This window comes from Trichosurus vulpecula, chromosome 8 (genome assembly GCF_011100635.1).
Source record: "Trichosurus vulpecula isolate mTriVul1 chromosome 8, mTriVul1.pri, whole genome shotgun sequence".
In the NCBI taxonomy this organism is placed as follows: domain Eukaryota; kingdom Metazoa; phylum Chordata; class Mammalia; order Diprotodontia; family Phalangeridae; genus Trichosurus; species Trichosurus vulpecula.
Genome location: NC_050580.1, coordinates 88,549,703 through 88,573,246, shown reverse-complemented (window position 1 = coordinate 88,573,246; position 23,544 = coordinate 88,549,703). Strand labels below are relative to the sequence as shown.

The 23,544-nt window shown below is 40.6% G+C and overlaps 2 protein-coding genes across 4 annotated transcripts in view; both read left to right on the top strand.

The window, feature by feature from the left end:
• The first annotated feature begins 6,873 nt into the window (after positions 1 to 6,873).
• Positions 6,874 to 8,938, top strand: HMX2 (H6 family homeobox 2). The gene is made up of 2 exons (XM_036734148.1): positions 6,874 to 7,156; positions 8,385 to 8,938. The coding sequence occupies exons 1-2, from the start codon at positions 6,874 to 6,876 to the stop codon at positions 8,936 to 8,938; spliced, it is 837 nt and encodes a 278-aa protein (XP_036590043.1).
• A 7,159-nt stretch (positions 8,939 to 16,097) lies between these two features.
• BUB3 (BUB3 mitotic checkpoint protein) overlaps positions 16,098 to 23,544 on the top strand; it is a 46,508-nt gene continuing 39,061 nt past the window's right edge. The window contains exons 1-5 of one of the 3 annotated variants that reach the window (XM_036735147.1): positions 16,098 to 16,217; positions 16,797 to 16,991; positions 17,743 to 17,812; positions 19,751 to 19,902; positions 22,132 to 22,290. In XM_036735147.1, the coding sequence (XP_036591042.1) occupies positions 16,797 to 16,991; positions 17,743 to 17,812; positions 19,751 to 19,902; positions 22,132 to 22,290 (576 nt within the window). In that variant the 5' untranslated portion in view covers positions 16,098 to 16,217. The remainder of the gene's footprint in view (positions 16,218 to 16,796; positions 16,992 to 17,742; positions 17,813 to 19,750; positions 19,903 to 22,131; positions 22,291 to 23,544) is intronic. The other 2 variants (XM_036735144.1, XM_036735148.1) reach the window with 2 other exon arrangements.

The window sequence follows — 23,544 nt, the reverse complement described above, 5'->3', positions numbered from 1 at the left end:
GAAAGGAGGAGAGGAAAGGAGTAAATGGAGAAAACATAAGCGAGGAGAAAAGAGAAGAGAAAAGGAAGGAAGGGGAGGAGGAAGGAGAGTCATGTAGGGAAGAGAAGAGATGAGAGGAGAAGAGACGAAGAGAGAGGAGGGGAGAGGAGAGAAAAGAAGAGGAAGAAAAAGGAGGAGAGAGAGGAGAAGAGGAAGGGAAGGAGGAGGAGAAAAGGGGATAGGAACTGCCAATGGGTGAGAACTTAGGTGGAGTCTGGCTGTGGGGGCCGTGAGCCTGAGCCCAGCCTGAATGAAGGACGATTTCCTAAATTGTATTTCAGTGCGGGGTCTTTCCGGGTTAATGAGCTGACATCATGATTAAAGCTGACCATTTGTAATGTGTCTCGACCCTGCCGCAGAGCCTTGAAAAGGTTAATGTGGTAAAACAGGACAGCACCTGCCCCTCACTGGCCAAAGTCTGGCCTGCACAGACCCCCAAACCCTCATCCCTTCCCCTCCTGCTTCCCTTTCCCAACTCCTAATCAATTAGTCCATTAATGAGTCTATCAAGGAGTTAAGTAGTTAAAGATTATGCCTCTGGTCCAGGCAGCCATCGTCATTTCACTCTGGTAATTATATTATAAGTACTTTATTCAATATCCCAGGCATAACATGGTGGATGGAGTTAATGAAAATGTCATTTTAAAACGTCTTGACATTTGTCTGTATTGATTTGTATTTTTCTCCCCACCCTTGATTTGATTTGGGGGAGTAGGGAGAGTTGTTGGGGAGGTGGTGGAGGGGGAGAGAATCACATTTTTATTAAAAAAAAAATGACAGGCGCTGGTTGGTTTCTACTTGGTTGACTAAGTGATCAGATTCTTGCAAATCTCCCTTCTTGCTCATGGAAGGAATGCACATGGTATTCTGATGTCTTCTCTCACTGTCATATTAAAAAAGTAAATCCCCTCTATGGGCCTCAGTTTCTCCTCAATGAAATGAGGGTCTTGGACTGAATGATCTCTAGTCTAAGACCATGGTTCCTTAACTTGGATTGGGTAACTAGTGCTACTTGGCACAGAGAAAGGAGGGGCCTTATTGGGATCCTGGGGGCACATCTGGAATCTTCTGGGAATGATGCAGATAGCTGCAGGGTTTGCTCTCTGGAATCCCCACTTCTCTATTTTCCAGAAAATTCTTACAGAACTGCAATGCCTCATCAGACCTATTGCTAGTCACTGGGTTTATACAAATGTGGCTTGGGATTCAGCCTGGGGCATTACAGAGGTGAAGTGAATTCACAGTAGAACACAGTCTCCTCAGAGAATGTGTTGTCAAACCCCCTCATTTTATAAAGGGAAAAACTGAGGCCAAGAGACAAGAAGTCAGAGCCAGAGTAAGTCATGTTTGGTTCACAGGAAAAATGTGAAGCTTATAACCCCTTGTGTTTATCTTGATATGGGGCCTTTGCTATTATACATTCAATTTAGATATATTCATAGGATTTAAAGCTAGAGAGAACTTTAGAGGTCATCTAGTTCAACCCCTTCGTTTTACCAAAAAGGAAAATGAGGCCTAGAAACAGAAAATAAACTCAAAGGCTCACAGGTAGTAAATAGAAAAACTGAGATAAGAATCTAGCTTCTTTCTTTCTCCACATCCAATGCACATTTCCAACATATCATACTAACCCTGCCCAGTGCCAATGACAGTGGAATTTTCTGACATTAAATGAAGAAACAGTTTGTAAAGAATAATGCCCCCCTGCCCCCCAGCAAAAAAGTGCATCTGATTTTTCAGCCTACTGTGTTGTGCTTTAGGCAAACAGCTACTGTGTTTACTCTAACAGAATGAAGTGACTTGCCCAAAGTGGCCCAGATAGTTAAGGACAGAGCTAGAACTAGAGCATTGTTCTGATATCCAACTTACCATTCTCTCTCTCTCTATCTCTCTCTATCTCTCTCTCTCTATTCTCTTTCTCTCCCTCTCCCTCTCCACCTCACACCCCCTTGGCCTATCTCTTTTCTCTTCCTATGAAGGTTTCCTAGTGGCCTCACCCAATTGAATCCAAACTGTCCACTTTATGGACCTGCCTAGGTCTCTTTCAAGCAAATTGAGGTAGTGGCCTTTTTTTTTTCAAGAGAGGGCAGGAAAGAGACATTGTGACCTAAGACTCATGGGAAACTCCCCGAAGTGTTTATTAAATATGCTTGGTCCTAGAAATACATCACCTTCTGACATTTCAGTGGTCATAATGGAAGGAAGGACCTGAGGAAGATATGAGACACGATGATGGTAAGGATGGAGTCTGAAAGACTTGGATTGGAATCTTGCCTCAGCCATTCCCTTTTTGACCTTGATACTGCTAAGGGCCTCAGAATAGTCAACAAATATTTAAGGATCTACTTTGGGCTAGGCATAGTGCTAAGCCCTGAGGCTACAAAGCAAGACCAAAAATAGTCCCTGCCTCCACAATCTAGTGGGGATAGACAATATACAAACAACTATATACATTTGTTGTTGTTGTTCAGTCGTGTCTGACTCTTCATGACCCCATTTGGGGTTTTCTTGGCAAAGATACTGAAGTGGTTTGCCATTTCCTTTTCCAGCTCATTTTACAGATGAAGAAACTGAGGCAAACAGGGTTTAGTGACTTTCCCGGGGCCACACAGCTAGTATGTGTCTGAGGTCAGATTTGAGAAGACTCTAGGGCCAGTGCTCTATTCACTGTGCTATCTAGCTATCCTTAGTATATACATACAAGATCTATCTACATACATAGACACATTATGTGTGTGTGTGTGTGTGTGTGTGTGTGTGTGTGTGTGTGTGTAATTGGAGGTAATCTCAGAGGAAGGGTACTAGCATTCAAAGGGATGGGTAAAGACTTCTTGAAGTAAGTAGGATTTAGTTGAGAATTGAAGGAAGCCAGGAGGGAGATGAGGAAGGAGAGAATTCCAGGCATGAGGGATAGCTAGGCGAACAAGAAGGACCATCCTCTATGACTCACTCTCATTCACCCCACATATCCAATTCATTGACCAGTGTTCTCACTTCTACCTTCACAACATCTTTCTAATACATTTCTTCAGTACAACTTTGGTTCAGGCCTTCATCACTTCTTTAGCTCACTATTTCAAGAGTCTTTTAATTGTCTTCCTTTCTCCACTCTTTTCCTCACTCCAATCCATCCACTATCCAGCTACCAAGGTGATTTTCTACAATATTTAGGTCTGATTATGTCACCACCCTCACCCAAAAAGAAAAAAAAAATCCTCAATGAGCTCTAATGACTCCCCATTAGCCCCAGAATCAAATATAATCTTCTTTGGCATTGTTTGGCATTTAGAGCTCTTCAGAACCTGACTCCTTACTGTACACTTTCCTGTCTTATTATACTTTCCTCTTCTTCACACACTCTACATTTTAGCAACACTGGGCCTATTTGCAATTCCTCAAATAAGATGCTCTATCTTTTGCTCTCTGGTGTTTTACCCTTTTATCTTCTCTTCGTTTTCCTGCTTTGCTTCAGGTCTCAGCTCAAATCCTCTCTATTTTAGCAGGCCCCTCCTAGTCTCCTCCCCCAATCCCCCAGTGCCATTTTCCCTTAGATTATCTTATGATAGTTTGTATCTTGTATCTATCTAGTTGTTTACATGTTGTCTTCCTAGTAGAATGTAAACTCTTTGAAGGCAGGGACTATTTTTTCTTTGCCTTTTGTTTAGCACAATGCCTGGCATATAGTAAGCACCTGAAAAGTGCTTGTTGACAACCTCCCTGGCCTTTTGCCCTCTGCAAAATGAAGGTTTGAATTTCATGATCACTAAGGTCTCTTGAAACTCTAAATCTATTTTACTATGGCTTGGGTTCAAGTCCTGCCTCTAATACCCTGGGCAAGTTCCTTAATTTTTTTAATATCCCAGACAACTTTCTAAGAATATAAATTGCATCTTAGGTACAGAATCTGCATTGATAGAGGGAGATTCCTCACCAGGAATTTACTATATAAATTAAATCACTGGTACATGTAAAAAATGATCATAACACATTCTATAGAGCTTTATAGTTTTAAAAGTTAAACTCTGTGAGGCAAGTTGTACAATACTGTTATTCTATCTCAGTGTTGTTAGGATAGTGTTTTGGAAAAGTTTAAATGCTATATAAATGTGGTAGTGATTTTCAATTTATTGATGTGGAAACTGAGACTCAGTGAGGCTAAGTTGTTTCCCTCTGCCAGTTTCCCAGCTGACAAGTCTCAGAGCTGATACTTGTACTTAGATAACAGTCAAAGACTTGCTCCAAAGTATCCTCAGGTCTTTTCCAATGCCCCCAGCACAACCCATACTGTATCTTTTGACACACCTCTTGGGAATGAACACAGGAAGTCCCTTTTATTAGTTCTCCTTAAAGGAAGAACTGTCTCCCCCAAATTCGTGATGGACTGATATTTGAGAAGGAAGTATGGGAAAGGGGTAACTCAAAGGGGGCTCAATGAAGAGCAGTTTTACATCTTTATCCCCTGCTTCCTTTCCCCCTGGTTCCCCTCCCCCCAGCACACACACACACACACACACACACACACACACACACACTCCTATGTGGGCTGAATTACTTTCCGACTATCCAGACTTCACTCTGTGAGAAGGACTAGCATGCAAGACTGTGAGCTCCCATGCTTTCCCCTCCTCTTCTGGAGGATTACTTTCTTCTCTGCAGAGTCTTGGTCTAGGATTTTTGGCACCAGAGAAGATAATTCCCCTTTGCCTTCTTAGCTGCTCTCTGTAGTGGGGGAGATTTCTCTGGTCAAGGTGGGACAGGTGTATTTGCCTAAAGATTGGAAACCAAAAATTAGGAGCAGTAGAGAAAATACATAACTAGGGGAAATCCAGAGTGAATCCCCTTTACAGCCAAAGCCCGGTTTTCCAGCTAAACTTTCCTAGACCTCTCTTTTTCCTCCCCCACTTTAAATCAAGCAAAGAGAAGAGTTTGTTTGTGGAAGACCTTACAGGCTTCTGCATTCTGGTGGTTCTGAAAAGGGCATGTCATTGTGAAGGCTGGAGATACCATAGGCCATTTAATGAAATCAAGGACGTTTAATTAAGAGCTAGCAGAGCCTGGGGCATCCTCTGGCAGAGATGATGTCTTGGGTGGGTGGGTGCATCTCAACCTATTCTAACCCAGACTGAGCAAAGAAGCAAACTCTGTTAGGAGTTAGTCCAACTAGAGCAAATTATTTTTAAATGCTGAACCTTGCTTAGAGAAAGTGCTTAATAAATTATTGGTAAACTGAATTAAATTAATTTCAACTTTCCTTCTAGTTTGAAAGCAAACCCCACTCTAAAAGAGCCTGTATGCAAGTTGTTAAAAGTTAGGATAGGTGGGGGGTGGGGTTAAAAAGGTTTTTTTTTTCTCTTTAGATTCATAAATGGACAGAGCTGGAAGGAACCTTTAAGATTATCTAGTTCAGGATTTCAAATTGTTTTGTTCATGAACCCTTTTGGTAAATCTGTGAATTCTATAGACTCCTTTTTAGAATTTTAAATGCATAAAATAAAATACACGGGATTAGAAAGGAAACCAACTATATTGAAACAGACTCATCAAAATAGTAACAAAAGAAGTTCACAGACTCTGATTAAGAATCTCTTCTCTAGTTCAACACATTTTTTTTTTACATGCTAGGAAATGGAAATTCAAAGAGGTTCAGGGCCATGCCCAAGGTCATACAGCCAGTTAGTAACAGAACGTGAACTAAAGCCGGGTTTACAAGTTTCCTACCACATCATCTCGCCTCCTTGTCATTAGAATTCGGAAATCGTGGGGTTTCTTGAGGAGGTGCCGTTTAAGACCATGACCATATTCTTATCTGCTCATTCTGTGATCTCCTACTCGCAGGTCTTCTCTCTCTCTTTTTCTGGGACCCCAAGTTCGGTAGTTGTGCCAAAGCAACAGAAGAACACGACAGGAACTTTAAAGCCCATTGACTTTCAAGTCTGCATCAGGGTCGAAGGTGGGGCAGGGGAGAGGTATAGGGACTCTGGCTGACTCATAAATCTGTATGCTTTGCCGAGTGCTGGGAACTGCTTTCCGAAAGGAAAGGAAAAAAAAATCTCGAGAAGCTTATGATGCCAGGATTATTAGCTCAAACCCTCCTTTGCTCTCCTTACTCCAGTTCCTGCTGCTGCCCTAGTTCAGAGCAACCCAAGCTGGCCTTCTGAACATACATTCCTCCCTACCCCCGCCCCCGCCCCGAGTCCGAACATTCGAAAAAGCGGAATAAGGCGGCGCTCAGGACCAAGCAGGATTGTTCAGCATCCCCTTGGTTCCTATTAGCAACAAGGTTTGGAAACCTGCTCTTCTGCCACTGAAGGCAAAGAACCAATTTCTCTGACTCTCCCTATTAGTTGCAAAGATTCTCCCCACCTTTATCTGCCCAGGACCCCAGATCGGAAAGTTGACAAGGGAAGGATGTGGGGGCTGTAATATAGGGGGGTCTAGAATTTTTTGAAATTTTCCGGGACTTGCTTGCAGCACTGTGATTGGTTGCGATAGATGTAACCTTCATGCAAATGAAGCCGCGACGCCACCCAGCTGCCTGGAAATCAATAGAGACTAGAGAGAAGGGGGCATTTGGACTGGGGCAAGCCCAGCGAAAACGTTCGCTAGCACAGAAACGCAAACGACCACGTCTCCCCCTCCCTGTCCCCTTCCCCTTCACCCACCCCACCCCGGCACAGAAAAAGGCAGCGTTAACCGACTCCCCCGCCCCCCCATCCCTTCCCCTCTCCCCCTCCCTTCCCTCCCTCCCTTTCTCCCTCCTTCCCTCCAACACCTTCTACCTAGACCATCTCTAAAGGGACTTCTTGATTTCCTGCTATTTCTTATGAACCCAGGATGGGCAGCAAAGAAGACCCTGGCAAATGTTGTCCAGCCACCGCCCCCATCTCCAGCTTCACTATCCAGTCCATCTTGGGCAGCGGGCCCTCTGAGGAGTCCAGGGAGATCGGGGCCAAGGGCGCCGCGGGCTGGGCGAACAGGAAAAGGAGTCTGTCGGTATCCTCGGAGGAAGAGGAGGCAGATGACGGCTGGAAACACTCTGGCTGTTACTGCCCCGACTCGCATGGCCCGAAGGAGTCGGGCCACAAGCACCATCAGCCCCTCACACTAACTTGTCTCAGTAAGTAGTACTCTGACACCGGCTCTCTTCTGCACAGCAGGAAAGGAAACTGAGAAGTGGGCGCCTAGGAGAAAGAGAGAGAGAGAGAGAGAGAGAGAGAGAGAGAGAGAGAGAGAGAGAGAGAGAGAGAGAGAGAGAGAGAGAGAGAGAGAGAGAGAGAGAGAGAGAGAGAGAGAGAGAGAGGCAGTATCTCTTTCTTTTCTCTAGGGTTGGGTTGGCCGTTCCCAGCCAGAGTTGGAGGGCGGGGAATTGGTCTCGGCAGCCTTTCCCAGTCTTTAACCCTAGCTCTCTCCACCTGTCCTGGGCTTTCTGTTCCCACAACCCGAGAGATGCAAAGAGAAATAGACAAAAGTGAACCCGCCGTTGGGGAGTGAATTGTGACATTTCTGGGAGGTTACTTCGAAAGGGGGGCGGGGAGGGAAAGGAAGATCAGGGTGATAGGATTGATCGGAATGTCTTCTAGAAACAGTTTTCTTTCCTTTATTTTTTCCTTTTGGACAATGAACATTTTTTTTCCTATTTTCTGGACAGTCATAGACAAAGCCGGCTGAATTCTTTATAGAAAAAGAAGTGTTGCTTTCCTTTCCCTGGCTCTTCGGAGCGATTAGCAATTTGAGGTGATTGACAAGGGTGCGTTTCAAAGATTGGTCTTTACAACGACTGTGTGTGTGTGTGTGTGTGTGTGTGTGGGTGGGGGGGTTGGATTGTGAGGAGGCGTTCATTTTTAGCCTGGCATCTGAACAAACCTTCTATGAAATGCTGATCTAGACAGAGCTGCAAGTCCAGTTATCTCAGAGAAGGAATCTTATTATTATCATTATCGTTATTAATAAATTCCATCAGCCGCCTATCTGCCTTGATTGTGGAGTACAGCTGCTACAAATCATTTAACAAAGACCAGAAGGGAGAGAGGGAATGTCTTTGGGGCCAAGAACCACTGAAAGGAATTTTGTTTTTTTCTTTGAATTTTCTTGGGTGTCACATCAAAATGTTTCTTCACTAGATCGTTATTTGAAACAAACTAAGAAACTTCCCCGGTACAGGGCCGCGTGTGTTGTGTAGAAATGAACGCTAGAGGAGGAGACAATGTGATGAGGTGTGAGAAACCTTAGGTAGTCTTCCAACCCGTAGGCCCATTTTCAATCAATTCCCTGTGCTCCTTGAGGGTCTTTATGGCTTTATTGTCCTGAACTACTTCACAATCGTCATTCTTATTATTGTGTTGAAGGTAACTCAAAGGCTAGCGGAGGAGCCGGATCAGTGAGTTCAGACAGGACGCCTTTCCTCTCCCAACCCCAGCAAGACTTTAAAGAAGAGAAAGAGAAACACTTCCACCCCGGGTCACCATCGCCTGGAGCAGAGCGGCCTCGGGATTCTGGAGTAGATCGGCAGGCTGGATCCGCCAAGAAGAAGACCCGCACGGTCTTCTCTCGCAGTCAGGTGTACCAGCTCGAATCTACATTCGACATGAAGCGTTACCTGAGCAGTTCAGAACGTGCTTGCCTTGCTTCCAGCCTACAGCTGACCGAAACGCAGGTGAAGACTTGGTTCCAGAACCGGCGGAACAAATGGAAGAGGCAACTCTCTGCAGAACTGGAGGCGGCCAATATGGCCCACGCCTCGGCCCAGACTCTGGTGGGGATGCCACTGGTGTTCAGAGACAATTCCCTTCTGAGGGTCCCCGTGCCCCGATCGATAGCCTTCCCGGCCCCTTTGTACTATCCGGGGAGCAACCTGTCAGCCTTACCTCTCTATAATCTGTACAACAAGATTGACTACTGACCAAACTGAACCCCAACGGACCTGACCGCCCCTTTGTAGATTTCAAACCCTTTCTCCATCCCATTTCCTTTCTCCTTTGCTGTTGAAACAGACCTCTGAAATTGACGCATTTCCCCATTTGTATAGGAATGAAGGCAATGTGCTTCTCTAAATATTATGAAATACACCATGTGTATTAATTATTTCTTATTTATGGATTCCTTTCCTTATTTTTATTTGATTATTATAGGGCATTTAAAGGTGCTTCTCACGGCCAATCGCCTGCTTTCTAACTAACCTAATTTTCTTTTAAAATATTGGGGTTTTCTTTGAGAGGGGAGGGAAGAAACTTCCCTAGTCTGGGGAAAAGAATCTTGTCCAGATCTGCTTCGACAGAGAAAAAATTGGAAGGGTAAAAAAAATTAAAGATTTTATATACACATATATCTATAGTCTATACATAAACTTGCATATAGATATATAGATATAGACAATGTTTCCAAGCAGGACACTTGTTGGATTTTGCCTATTGTATAGATTCTCTTCCTTGTTCCTCTCATCCAGGAATGAGTAGGTACGAAAGGGGGATTTCAAATCTGTAAATATTTTTAAAAGAAAAAAGAAGGCGGAGACAAATAAAACATTTTAAATGTCGTTTGCTAAGTTTGACTAGTTTGATTCTAAACGTCACCTTTCTCTGTTATGAAACTCTGCTGCCTCCCACTCAGGTCCCCTAATTCCTCTCGCCTCCGTCTCCCCACCTAGAGTAATCCCCCCCCCCCACCCGGAGAGAAGGCAAAGGTCTCCTGAGCAGATATCCTTCAGAGAGTTGGAAAGGAGATATGGATTATAAACTGCTGCGGGAGTGGATCAGAAAACAAAGAAGTTAGAAGCGTTTTCAACATGTGTGTTGAAGGTGTTCGCAGAAGAGTTAGCTGTTTGTATAAATGTGTGTGTGCGAAGGGGGAGAGAGTGGAAGTGCGTTAAGAGAAACGAAACCCATAATTTTACAACCTAACCCACACGAAGCCGGAAAAAAAATGAAGGAAGATAGAGATATCTGGGCTGAAAGAAGCCAGGTCTCGAGCCGTAGGGGGAGCCAGGACGCTAAGAATTGGGCTACAGGACTTGTAACATCTTCTCTGGGACTTCGAAAAGGTGGAAACTCATTTGAATAAAAAAAAGCTAATTGTCTCTAGCTGAGTTGCCAATTTCATTTCCAAGCTGGTTTTGTTTTGTTTTGTTTTTAGGAATAATTTGAGAAGAAGCAGTTTTGCTTAGTGGTGATTCACTCTCCTTTGCGGAGAAGCAGCTTGCTGTGACTAAGTTTAGCTTTCCCTTTGCCCAGAGGATCTCCTTCCCCCTTCCCAATCTTTCTATTCCCCGGTTCCACCTGAAATTGCTGGGCTTGCCACCCCACTGCTTCCTTCCTTCTTCACACACCGCACCTCGATCATGCAGCCTTTGAGGATGAGAGCGGGGGACCCCAGAGCCTTAGACCGCACAGCCTTACTTCTCTAGACGTGGACAAAACCGCAGCAAATACCACATTGAGTGGCTCAGAATCCTGAGGACTGGCTCAAGGGATAGAAGGGGAGAAGTTTGTTTTTTTTTTTTTTTTTTTTTTTTAGTAGTTTACATGGTGTGCTGTTAAATGCCAAGATGACGTGCAAAGCTCTCGGCAGCTCGGGTTTAATAGAAATGTGGCCAGCGAACTGAGATTGTGGTTGATTTTAGCGCCAAAGCATCAGCTTGGTCTTTCCTCTAAAGTAGGGGACACCTGCAGCCTCCGCCTGGGCAGCAGGAGAGGGGGGTGATGTGGCTGGGGGTGGGGCGGGAAGGAATCGTTGAAACAAAAAGTAAATACTTCAGTGAATTTTATTCAAACCGCGGACACTCGGCATGTTTTGTCACAGCCACCTGTTCTCTGCTTAGCACTGAAGTCTTCAAAGGAGAAGCAGAAAGAGGTCTGGTGGGGGGGTGGGATATCCTTGAAAATGAGCCCCAACAAACATGATGAATATTTATACTGGTGTCTTGCTGCTGAGTGGTTCTAGGTTTTAAGCAATACTCGGCTGGAGGAAGCGAAAAATAGGCCAGTGTGACCTGTAGTGGGTGAAAATCTGCTCTTTTAGACAGAAAACACAAATGCGACTAATAGGCCTTTTCAGGCTGAAACAAATCAGATTTATCTTCCTGAAAAATATGGGACTTTATGGAACAATAATATTAAACTATGTAATATTTGTAAACCTTTTAGTTCTCTCATACTCCTTTTCTAGCACAAGCTCAATAGCTTCCATTTGACATCCCTTCCCATAAGTCATAGTTTATTTTCCTCTACCAAATTTTGTAAGATTGTAGACTATAGATTTAAGGCTAGAAAAGACCTTAACAGTTCATGTAGTAGTCCAATTCTTTATTTTAAGAGTTGATTCATGAAATGAATCAAAAGGGAGTTTTAAGTAAAGTGTTCAAAAGTGATATCATACAACAATCACATATCCTAATTTGGGCATTTAGTAGTACACTGGAGACTATAAATAGGGACCTTGCACTATACACAAAATCAAACCTCTGGCTACATTAGGCTTTTCCTTCCTGACTTTTATAGGCCCACAACAAATCAAGATCCAGGAAAATATGGACTTAAGTTTTTCATTTAAATACTCCATCTTATATACAAGCAGCTAACCTCATCATTCTTTACTCACAAAATTTAAAAAGAAAGAAACTTTTTGAACATTTCATGGTGTAACAACCAGATGAGTATAAGTAAACACCTAAATGGTCCCCAGTTGCTATTTGATGATGCATAATATAGCTGCCTATATTTTAGGGTTTTGAGATTATGAAGGGAACAAGACAAATATCTGCATCAATTTATCTTTCCATATCTTTCCCTACCACTCCTTCAGGAAATAGTTTCTTACTAGAGGGAAACTATAAGGACCTCTGCACTAATAATAACTAGGCTCTTAAATGTAAAGAACTTCTTAAATTTTCCCTCTACATTAAATTTTTAAACCTTGCACCTAACTGTTAATGATGAAACTGGAAGCCCAAGGTGATCCAACAAGTGTAACACTGTTGGAACAGCTCTGGGAACACTTGAGTGTTGATCTTACTAAACTCAGTTAAATATTTTCAATTTGTCAATCATCAATGAATATAAAGCCAAGACCATTAATAAGTGGTTGGAAATTTTTCTTCAAAATTTTATTATTTCTAGGTTCTCCAGCCATCTTGTTTATCAGAATATTAGAATAGTCAAAATAATCATCCTTCTAGTTCCAAGTTCTATTCTGAGTTTAAAGGATTTTTAAAGGATTAACATTTCTTAAAACTAAAGTGAAATACTCAGAAATACCTGAATACTCATACTCAGAAATACCTGAATAATGCATATACAGTTTAATGAAATTATGCAGTTTTAGCTGAAAAAAAACTGTTATCCTGTCATTCATTCTCAGAATTGCAAAGCAAAGATAGCACTAAATAAAGAAAAGTGGGGAAAGGACAAAACATCAGGAAATAGAATGAGGTAGCCAGAGCCAGTGTGGAGGAAGAGAATTGGAATTTTTTATTCTGCAGTTACCCTCTAGAACACTTGGAGTAAAGAGAAACAGAGAATCACTCTCTCTCCAGATATTGTTAATAATAATGATAATGATAATAATATTAATAAGGAGAATGACAGTTGGCATTTATTGAACTTTGAATTTTAAAAAGCATTGTAATGCATTATCTCATTTTGATCCTCATAACAGTATTGTGAAACAGGCACTTTGCCATTGTAATGAATAGAAAGATCTTTTAAAAAAAATCTATTTATAGCATGAATAGAAAAAAAAAGTCAGAGTACCTAACACTGTGTGTTTGAATGTAGTATAAACATTATATTTCATTGAATACTCTCTTTCATTTTGACCTCAAACTTTCCCTCCTTCAACAGCTGTTTCTTTGAGCAAGTCTCTTAACTCCTCTGGTCCCCAGCTGAATCACTTTGAAAATAAGTGGGTGGGACTAGGTGATTTGTAAATACTCTTTCAGCTATCAGTCCTATGATCTTCATACTGTCTTTTGATTAAGGATTATTCAGGGGTTAGGAGCCTGAAGATCTGGGATGAATTTCTCCTTTACTAGTCCTGTGTTCCTAGAGATCAATTCAGTTCATTGAACCTCAGTTTCCTCATCTGTAAAAAAAAAAGACTGAACTAAATGATATCTATGATTTGATTTGGTCTATGATTCTGATCAATGAAAATAATAAAGCCATCTCCCCAAATTCCTTCCTGAGAAACACAACAATGGGGAAACTAATATTGAGATATTGAAGGGAACAAAAATGTTTGTGTTTGCTGAGAGAAATTTTTTTTTTTTGAAGAGGACTAATGACACCACCTGGTGATGTCTTGACTTTCCAGTGAATTGGATTTAAGTGAGGCAGAGTTGAACAAAGCCTTACTCTCTCTTCCAAAGTCATCAAAGCCTAGTGGCAAGTCAAAAAAGTCAGGATGATTGGCCATGGCCTGGGATGTAGTGAATGATCATGGCATCTTTGATGTCTGACAAAGCTCTGAACCAGAGGTAGGGAACCTTCGGCCTGGAGGCCACATGTGGGACCTTTAGGTCCCTTAATAAAATGATTTGTTCTGTGAAACTTGGATTCAGTCAAAGAGCTTCATTTGAGGACCTAGAGGGCCAAATGTGACCTTGAGGCCAAAGGTTCCCCACTCCCGCAGTCTAAACCTTCCACAGTGCCTGCTTCAGCTGCCTTCTTGGCCATTGTAACAAATTGTTCTCATCCCTCCATTCTGCTGGAGGAAGTCTCCACATGAGTGGGGTAGATACCCCCTTAACTCACTCAGGTTTGAGGCCTGTCAGTTACCCCCAACCTGGTTTAGTCCATCTGCTGAGAAAGTTTACTGGATAGTAGTTGCTGTTCCTGCCACAGTTTCTTGGAGCCACAGGTGAGAGTTGGGTGAATCAGGTAGACATCAAAGGAGGGTAAGCAGCCCTGAAAAGGGCTAGGAAAAGCCCTCACACCAAAGGTGCAAGTCCTCCTAGAACACCTCATACAGAGAAACTAAAAGAGATACAGAGACATATGAACAGAGAGGAAAGACAGAAATATAGAAGAGAGAGAAGGGGAGGGGAAGAGAGAAAATAAAGCAAGACAGAAGAGATAGAAGGAGAGAGATCACTTAAGTGTGAATCTAGTGTTGTATGTTTAAGACAAGATCCAGTGGGATCAAACCATCTTAACTTAGGCCCAACACAAGCGCTCTGTGAGTTCAGTTTAATGGGGAAGTGGGGACTTCAGGGAATCTTCAGGGAATCGTGGATAATGCAGACCAAAAAAGGAGTCTGTTTCTTAAATTATCCAGGCAATTGGAATTAGTGGTCTCTCTCCTCTTTACCTGCCCCCCCCCTTCATAAAATAGCATTCATGAATCCAGGAGATTCAAGCAAACAAGTGACAAACATTTATTCTACATTATGTACCAGGCATCGGGAAGACAAAGATAAAAACAAAACAGTCCTTGAACTCATGGAGCTTACACTCTATCACTAAGATAATGTGTTCATGTGTAAGTACACAAACATATAACATAGTAAGTGATTGGGAGAAAGGTTGGCACTAGCAGCTGGGGAGATCAGGAGGGATTGTAGAGGGTGGCACTTGGGCTGAGTTTTAAAGGAAACAAGGGATTCTAAAAGGAGGAGGTGAGGAGGGAGCACATTTCAGATAAGGGGCACAGCTAGGGCAAAAGCAAGGACACTGTAGAAGAGCAATGTGCTAGGGATTATACTCATTATACTAATGTATAATGAAGCATGAAAGATAGGTTGTAGATAGATTATAAAAGGCCTTCAAAGTGTCAGACAGAGGACTATACATTTGATTCTAGAAGCAGTAGTAGGAAACTGGGAATTTATGGAGTGGGAGAATGGCATGGCAAGATCTGTAGTTTACAGGGGTGGGGAACAAATGTTCTGTGAAGTTCGGATTCAGTCAAATGGCCACACTTGAGGACATAGAGGGCCACATGTGGCCTTGAGGCGGCAGGTTTCCTACCCCTGGTTAGGATAATCATTTTGGCAACTGTGTCAAGAACAGATAGGAGAGGGGAGTGATTCGGGAAAGAAAGACAGAGCTGAAAGCCATTACCATTGTCCAGGGAGAGACGATGGGAGCCTGATCTAAGGTGGTGATCCTGTGAATAGAGAGAAGGAGGCAGATGTGAGAAATGTTTCAGAGGGAGAAATGACAGGATTTGGCAACTGATTAGGTAATATGGAGTAAGAGAAAATAGAGTCAAGGAGAATGAAGCTGGGTGATTGGCAAGATGGTGCACTCAAAAAGAGATTGAGAACTTTGGAAGACGATGTGTTTTGGTGGGAAGGATCCATGACTTACATTTTTGATACATTTGAGATGTTTGTGGGACACCCATGTCCCATAAGGAGTTGGAGATGTGTGAAAGAAGTTCAGGAGGGAGCTTGGGGCAGGATGATGTTTAAATTATAACTGTGGGAGAGAGGCTATTTAAATGAATGATGAAGTCACCTAGTTAGAGAGTGTTTCCAGAAGAAAACCTCTAACTGAGCCTGGCGGGGGCGGGGTGTCTACCTCCAGTGAAGGGGTATAATATGGCTGAAAAACCAGCAAAGGAGTCTGAATGATAATAGTAGCAGGTGAACCAAGAAGTATTATGGAAGAGAAAGAGAATCGAGAAGGCAGAGTTAGAAAAGGTTGAGGTTTGAAAAAAGGCTGTCATTTTTGGTAATGAAGAGATAATTTCGCAATTAAGAAATTAAGTGTCGTTTTCTGGATATAAACAAGGGAAAAGGGAAAGCTATAGCAATTTCCACACTTTTACATTTAACTCCGCGGACAAAGGAAGTTGTCTCCACCACACAAAGACTACATTTCCCAATATGCAACACGCCAAGGGCTGGGGCGCATGCGCTTGAGACACAACACGACCTATTGAATGCTGGGAATTGTGGTTTCGCTATCACAGTAGGCGGTGGTTGGGAGCCAGCTTCGTCGACTATTGTGAATATGAAACCCCGTGACCCGGGGACATTGTGCTTCCTTGTGACCCGGAACAGGATGGTGTTGGTTGAAGTCCATGAGACAGCTTCCCGGACCAATTGGAGACTTGGAACTAGGCGTTGGCATTTGAAACCGCCCAATCAGGGGCGCGAGCTGGGGTTTGTTCCTTAAAGAGAGCGCTGAGGAAGAAGGCGGCAAGGAGCAACGGACGGTGGCCTGCGAGCGGACGGCAAGGTAACCGGGGAAAGCGAGGTGGCCCGGCGCCGAGGGGCTGCGGTTGCGGTTTTTGGGGAGACTCTCGGGTCTTGGAGCTGGTTGAGCCGTCCGGAAGGGAGCCAGTTGGGTTCCCACCGCCTTCCCTGTCTAGGAGCGGATGAGGAGACGGGAAGCGAGGGTAGAGGGCTGGGGTGAGAGAGCCTGGGGCTGGATGGTATCGGAGGAGGAGAGAGGGGCGCGAGCTGGGTGCTGGTCGAGGCGGTTTGGACGGTCCCAGGAGGTCGGGGTGAGGGGCAGTCTTTGGGGTCGGGAGGGGGCAGAGGCGCGCCTGGCTCCAGCCTTGCGCAGGCGCAGTGGTTTTGCCGCCGTATCTTTTCTCCAGCCCCCTTCCTCCCCGACTCCCTGCCCCCCTCCCCCCCTCCCCTCCTCCTCTTCCCCCCCTCCTCTTCCCCCCCTGCTCCTCTCCCCGTCCTTTCATCCTCCCCATTCAGCTCCCCCTGCCGCGCTGAGCCTGGATTCAGAGCTGTTCCCCACCCCCGCCTCCACCCTCCCCCTTGGCCGGGACCCCGTTTGACCCACTCCTGTCTGATTCTGCAGATGACCGGGTCTAATGAGTTCAAGTTGAACCAGCCTCCAGAAGATGGCATCTCCTCGGTGAAGTTCAGCCCCAACACATCCCAGTTCCTGCTGGTCTCTTCTTGGGACACTTCGGTCCGGCTCTATGATGTCCCTGCCAACACTATGCGCCTCAAATACCAACACACTGGCGCGGTCCTCGACTGCGCTTTCTATGTAGGTCTTTAGCTAAAGATATCGTTGTTAGGGGACCCCTTCTGACTCTCCCATCACAGTGAAAATAATTTTAAGTCTTTTTGGGGGTAGTTGACTAAAATCTCAAAGATATCATTGTAGAATTGGGTGTGGGTGTCCCCCATTCTTCCCATTATTTATAACTGTTTAAAAATCTCTTAAAGCTTTTGGATTCTTATAAATGACAAAATGAGGCAATTATAAAAACGAAGCAGGTTTTTTTTTTTTTTTTTACATTTTTGGTTTCATGGACCCCTTTGGCTGTCTGCTGAAAACTATGGATATCTCAGTATAATGTTTCTTAATACATCGAGTAAAATATGTAAGATTATAAATAAAATGTATTACATCAAATTGCTGTTATCAAAATATTAAAAAGTACAGCGATTCCACAATAAGAAACCTTGGTTTATTTTTTTAATACTTAAAGTACACAGGAGTATAAATGAAATCAGTTATATCAAGTCATAGTTATCATAGTAAGAAACCTGGGTTTAGAGTAAGATTGTTGGAAGTATTTGTATATATCTATCCCTCCCCCCATTTGTAAATAAACTACTTTGTCTTATAGTTGACCATATGCTTTCCCGTTTGTTGCTTTGTTACCTTCCTTTTTTTAAAGGTCAGTTAGGCAAAGTTTTATCTCAATAACGTGGTTGATTCTAAAGTTTATAGATCTTAAAATTTGTTATAAGTGTTATACGGTAAAAACTTAAAAAAAATTTTTTTTCAGGATCCAACACATGCTTGGAGTGGGGGATTGGATCATCAGTTGAAAATGCATGATTTGAATACTGATCAAGGTAAGGTGGCAGAATTTCTCATTTTCAGGTACTTGATTTTATAAGCTTTTTAGGGTGTAGATGGTTCTTTATTATAGCAAGATAGCATCCTAAATAACTTATGTATTTGTAAAAATAGAATAGTTACAATTAAAACTTGAATTTATTTTTAAAAAGTTTAAGTCACTTTTTAAATTATTGGCCATCTTCCGCTTTTTTCTTCAATAATAAAATTTGAGTGCTGTCCTGAGTGTTAAGTGATTTGCCAAATATTTGACTTTGATTCTGTAGTTAGATGGATCCAGATCATTTTTATTGCCTTTCATCCTATTAAGATTTTGAGAAACTTTGCAAATTTAACTTTATTTTCATTAATTCTTATTAAAAAAAGATTTTTGAAATCTCTGAAATTAAAATGTCTATTTCCTTTCCATATTCTTGATACTTAGAGCCTTTTAGAGGCCTAATGTGCCCTAATTATATGTGAGTCACTAAATGAATAACGCATTGAATTTTATTCTTAAGTGAATAACAATCCTTTACTCTAGGAAGCTAGATGGTGCTGTGGGTAGAGCTCTGGGCTTGGAGTCAGGATGACCTGAGTTCATGTCCTGCCTCAACACCAGCTGTTTGACCCTGAGGAAATCACGTAGCCTCAGCCTCATCTTTTTTTCATCTGTAAAACGAGGATTAAAAATAGCAACTACCTTTCAGGGTTGTTTTGAGGATCAAATGAAATAATATATGTAAAGTGATTTGCAAACCTTAAAGTGATAATACATATGATAGCTCTTATTAGGAAAACTTAATTTGAGGTCTGTATTTTGAATTATCTCTTCTAAATTTTTACATTCTGTTAGTGGCAGAGCTTGTTCTTTATACAAATGCACGTGCATTTGTATGTATGCATGTCAACATATGTGTGTGTATATATGTATATACACACACACTCATGCCTACATACTTGTGTACATATAATTAAATAGGAAAGGTTTTTTGGGTACTTCAAAGAAGGTCCTAGGAATAGATAAAAGGGAGAGGGGAATAGAGATAGAGACAATATTTTGACGAAGTAAAATATGAGTAAGTACATACATAGGGCTTTCACTTATGCTTTCTACAAGCATGATTTTTTTTTTGTAGCACTTCATGTACTGCTATAGATTATATATATTCTAGTATATGGCCATACAGATTTGCTTAGACAAGTCTGTAGTCCCAAGATTTGAAAACAATTTAGAAGATACCTAAAGGTTTCAGCCTATGGTAGAGTGGTATTTTTTTGGGAGTAGGAAAGAAGCTTTCAGTTCATTGAGGATTCATTTTATTTAGAATCAGAAAATTATTGAAATTGGGAGCAGCTTTTCTGTTCTCCCAAATTACTTTTGATGTGTGACTTATAAAACTTAAAACTGGAATAGAAGTATATCTTCCAAAGTTGAGCTGTTTTGAAAGTCAAATGAAATCAGAACGCTGATGACCCAGGTCCCAGAACTTCAAAACTAATAACCACAAAAAATTTAGATAGAAAACAGGTGGTTTTTTTTTTTTTTTTTTTTTAGCATTAGTTTAGTGTTTGAGACTTCCTTGTGAGAGCTCAGGGGACCAGATTCTTCCATCCAACAAATGAGGGTCAGGTATTTGGTTGATGTACCTACAGAAGGACACAAAGATACCCCATCATGGCATTTATGATCTTGTAGATACCCTCTACTGCCATATAGACTAGCTGTGGGGTCACACCACAGCTGTAGGATGCTGTAGGATTATAGGAGAGAAGGAGAAGGGAGTTACTTCTGGGCTGGTCTGGAGTGTAGAGAAATTTACTTTTGTATTCAGACTTCTGTGAAATGGTGTTGCACCTGATTTATTGAGTACTTTAAGAATAGCTCATTTTATTGTTCTTTTAGTGGAGGCAATAAAACTAGATATTCCCCCCCCCCTTTTTTTTTTTTAAAGAAAACCTTGTTGGAACCCATGATGCACCTATTAGATGTGTTGAATATTGTCCAGAAGTGAATGTTATGGTCACTGGAAGTTGGGATCAAACAGTTAAATTGTGGGATCCCAGGACTCCTTGTAATGCAGGAACCTTTTCTCAGCCAGAAAAGGTAGGTATTTTATAATAGTAATAGAAATTATGATACTTATTTAACTAGGTTAAATTGATTTGATATGTATTTATTGAAAATGACTTTATATTTAGAGGTTTAGTATATATCTTGAAACCCAATTAAACACATTTTAAAATTAGTAGGAGGACTTTTTATCTTTTGTCTTAGTTTTGTGCTTTAAAAAAATAAAACTTGACTTAAAAATGCTTCCTTGTGTTCTTCACACTGCAGCTCAGGGCTGGGGTGCAGCATGCTGCCATTTGAGTAGAAGCCATTTAGCAAAGACTGCCGATTGTCCTAAATTGGGTTCGACATGCCCAAAGCAGAAAATGAGATGAAACATCACTCATTTTCCTTTATGACCTGAGGTTTCGTTTGAGTTGACTGTTAAAAGGGTAAAATGGGCTATCATTGCAATTTGTGATAAAGGTGTGCTACTGTTCCTTGTTCTTTTTTTTAATAGTAAAAGATATACTTAGGAAACTAAGGTGTAAGTCTTCTTTAAAATGGAAACTTTTTGTATAAATTTTAACCTCTTGATGAGGAAGTGAAGGCTGATGAAGAGGATAATTGAGTTACATCCCTGTTAGACTTTATCAGTTAGTAGTTAATTTTAAAGAGATTGTTTTTAGCAATACAAAGGTATTCTTGAATTGAATCTATTTCCTTAGTGTAAATATACTATTCAGACCATGTTAGCCATCATTATATACTGTATTGCATCCAAAGAACCATTATTTTTGCCACATTGCAGTCGAATCTACTTCTGGCAAGACCTTTGTTCAGAATAAAATAATTGCATTGTTTCTAGTTTTGATTTATAGTTGTATGTAGCATGTTAAGAGCTGTGATAAATTGCTGACAGAATATCATATAATGGACAGCCACACTGAATCAAGCTGCTTATTGGTTCAGCAAGGTTCATTATGTCACTTTTTTTTTAATACTTTCTTTGATAAATGTATACACCTATTCAGTAGTATGACAGTGGTTTCACTTGATTTATGATCATTGGGGATAGGAAACATAGTTAGAAACGTATGTGTCACCTGTATAGTAAAGATTTAAGATAAGATTCCTGATATGATTGTGCCATTATAAATTGAGCTCTTACTGGATTCTGGATTCATAAACTTTGATATTTCAGAGAACTTAATATGTGTTCTGTTATGTAACTTTTTTGTTTTAATTTTCTATTTATAAGTCTATTAAATTTCTTTTACTGAGGAAATATAAAAACTTCATAGTTTAGGCTTTTTAATTTTTAAGTTATATAATTGCTTCATGTAATGTGACCAAGGTACAAATTTAAGATCCCATTTTAGAAGACCACTGAATTGTTGAACATAGCTTGTTACATGTGGCAGATTCATTGAAGAGTTATTAGCAGGCAGGTGAACATGGAGTATTCAGAAATATCCATGAGTTTTTGGTTCCTTTTTAAAATTATAAATACTGAAGGTTCAAACAGTTGTCATATTAAACTTGTATTGTCCTGTGAAGTGAATTTTTGGAAAGTACAGCTAAGCTAAATTCTATATTTAAAAAATAATTTGTTTTTCCAGGATTATTTATTTCTATGTAATGTTTGACTTTCATATAATATTTTAAAACATGCTACATATTTACTTTCAGGAAATAAAACCATACCCAAAACCATCTTATTTAAGGTGGATAGCTTGGGAAGTCCAAATTTTTAATAATTTGTGAAAGAAAATTTCAGACCCAAAGAAAAGTTCATAGAAAAACTTCTGATTTCTTAAAAAAAATTCAAGTCATCATAAGGCATTTCTGAGCCTGATTTAATGTTTTTTTAAAGTCATCTTTCCTGGAATATTAGCTTGTATAATTTTCTGGTTTTTTATGTGTAGAATAATTTGAACATGAAGAATTTTTTAAAAAGGCAATGTTAGATGAATTAGTTTTAATTTTAAGTGATTTGGTTTTAGTAAATGGTAATTGGCTGAAGCATATTATTTATACTTTATAAGATCACAACAAAGAAGATATGCTATTTTATGAGAATTGCTTGCTTTGAAAAGCCAAAAGCTGTTGTACGTGTGATATGTTTCATAACTGACTGAAAACACTTTGCCTCAAACCTTTCAAAATTTGAGGCCTGGTCAACTGATTTTTAATACCCTGATTAAATGTGTTTAACTTTAGGATAAAAATGTCATGCACAAAGTAGCAGTCTTTGTAGTGATTTTTGCTGTCCTTTAAAAGGTTTACACGCTCTCTGTGTCTGGAGACAGATTAATTGTGGGGACAGCTGGTCGGAGAGTGTTGGTATGGGACTTGAGGAATATGGGCTATGTGCAGCAGAGAAGAGAGTCTAGTCTGAAATACCAGACTCGCTGCATACGAGCATTTCCAAACAAACAGGTACTGATCTTTTAATTGTCATTAAATATTGAAAATATGCAAATTTTCCTCTAGTGATTTTTAAAACAACATTTTAAAGCAAATGCATTGCTTAAAGACTTAAAATCTGAATGTGCCAGATAGTGAAATTTTTAAAAGATTTGAGCTGCATCTCAGTTATTCAGTTCTATTTTATAAGTATTTATGAATCAGAACTCTGATTGAAACAAATATTGAAAATATGCAAATTTTCCTCTAGTGATTTTTAAAACAACATTTTAAAGCAAATGCATTGCTTAAAGACTTAAAATCTGAATGTGCCAGATAGTGAAATTTTTAAAAGATTTGAGCTGCGTCTCAGTTATTCAGTTCTATTTTATAAGTATTTATGAATCAGAACTCTGATTGAAACCTGGAATTTTGATTTGTTGAAATTTTGCATCCTCGTGCCATCTTTGACTGCTTTTGCACCAAGACTGCCTTGAGTACTTTTCCTGTACAGTCTTCAGAAGTTTTTGATTAAAAAAAAAAAAAAACAAACTTGGTATATAACAGGATAGACAAAACTCTTACTCCTTCCCAACACATACCTCTCATAACATTGCTATTGGTACTGCTATATGGTACATCCTCCTTCCATTGTCATTTCTAGGTAAAGATTGGCTCATCTAATTTATGAAGTCTGAGACTTTAAATCTTTAGCTTTAGGATTACACATACCAACTAAAAATACAGCCATTTAAGTTTTAAGAGCAATTAGTAATGTGTTGAACTTCTTTTGCAATTAGATTGGTCCACTTATTAGTCTGGCAAGAAACTTTTTCTAAGAAGAGCGAGTATAAACAGCCATCTTTGGATAGACTTCTTAACCAGCCATTCCAAGAGTGCTTCTTTGGTGATGGAGTCTGGAGTTTCCATTTCATTCCACACATTGTTAGAATAGATTGTGGTCCCTTCAAATAGTGTTTGTCTTTCTTTTTATCAGAAAATGATAATTTTTGATTTTTAAGCATTCTTTCCTTTAACCCAGATTTTTCTGTAGTGCATCTCTAGTTTTAGAATTGAAAGCAATGGGAAAACATAGGGTAAATTTAATTTTTACATTAAACTCTTCAGGAACATAACATTTAATTTAGATTAGAAGACAACTATACAACTATTTTATAAGATTTTGAAAAGCAAAACATTTCTTTTTTCTTTCATCTTTGACATTTTCTGCTTTTATAATTTCAAAAGAAAGTAGGGGGAACATTTTGAAAAATGGCACCAGTTTCA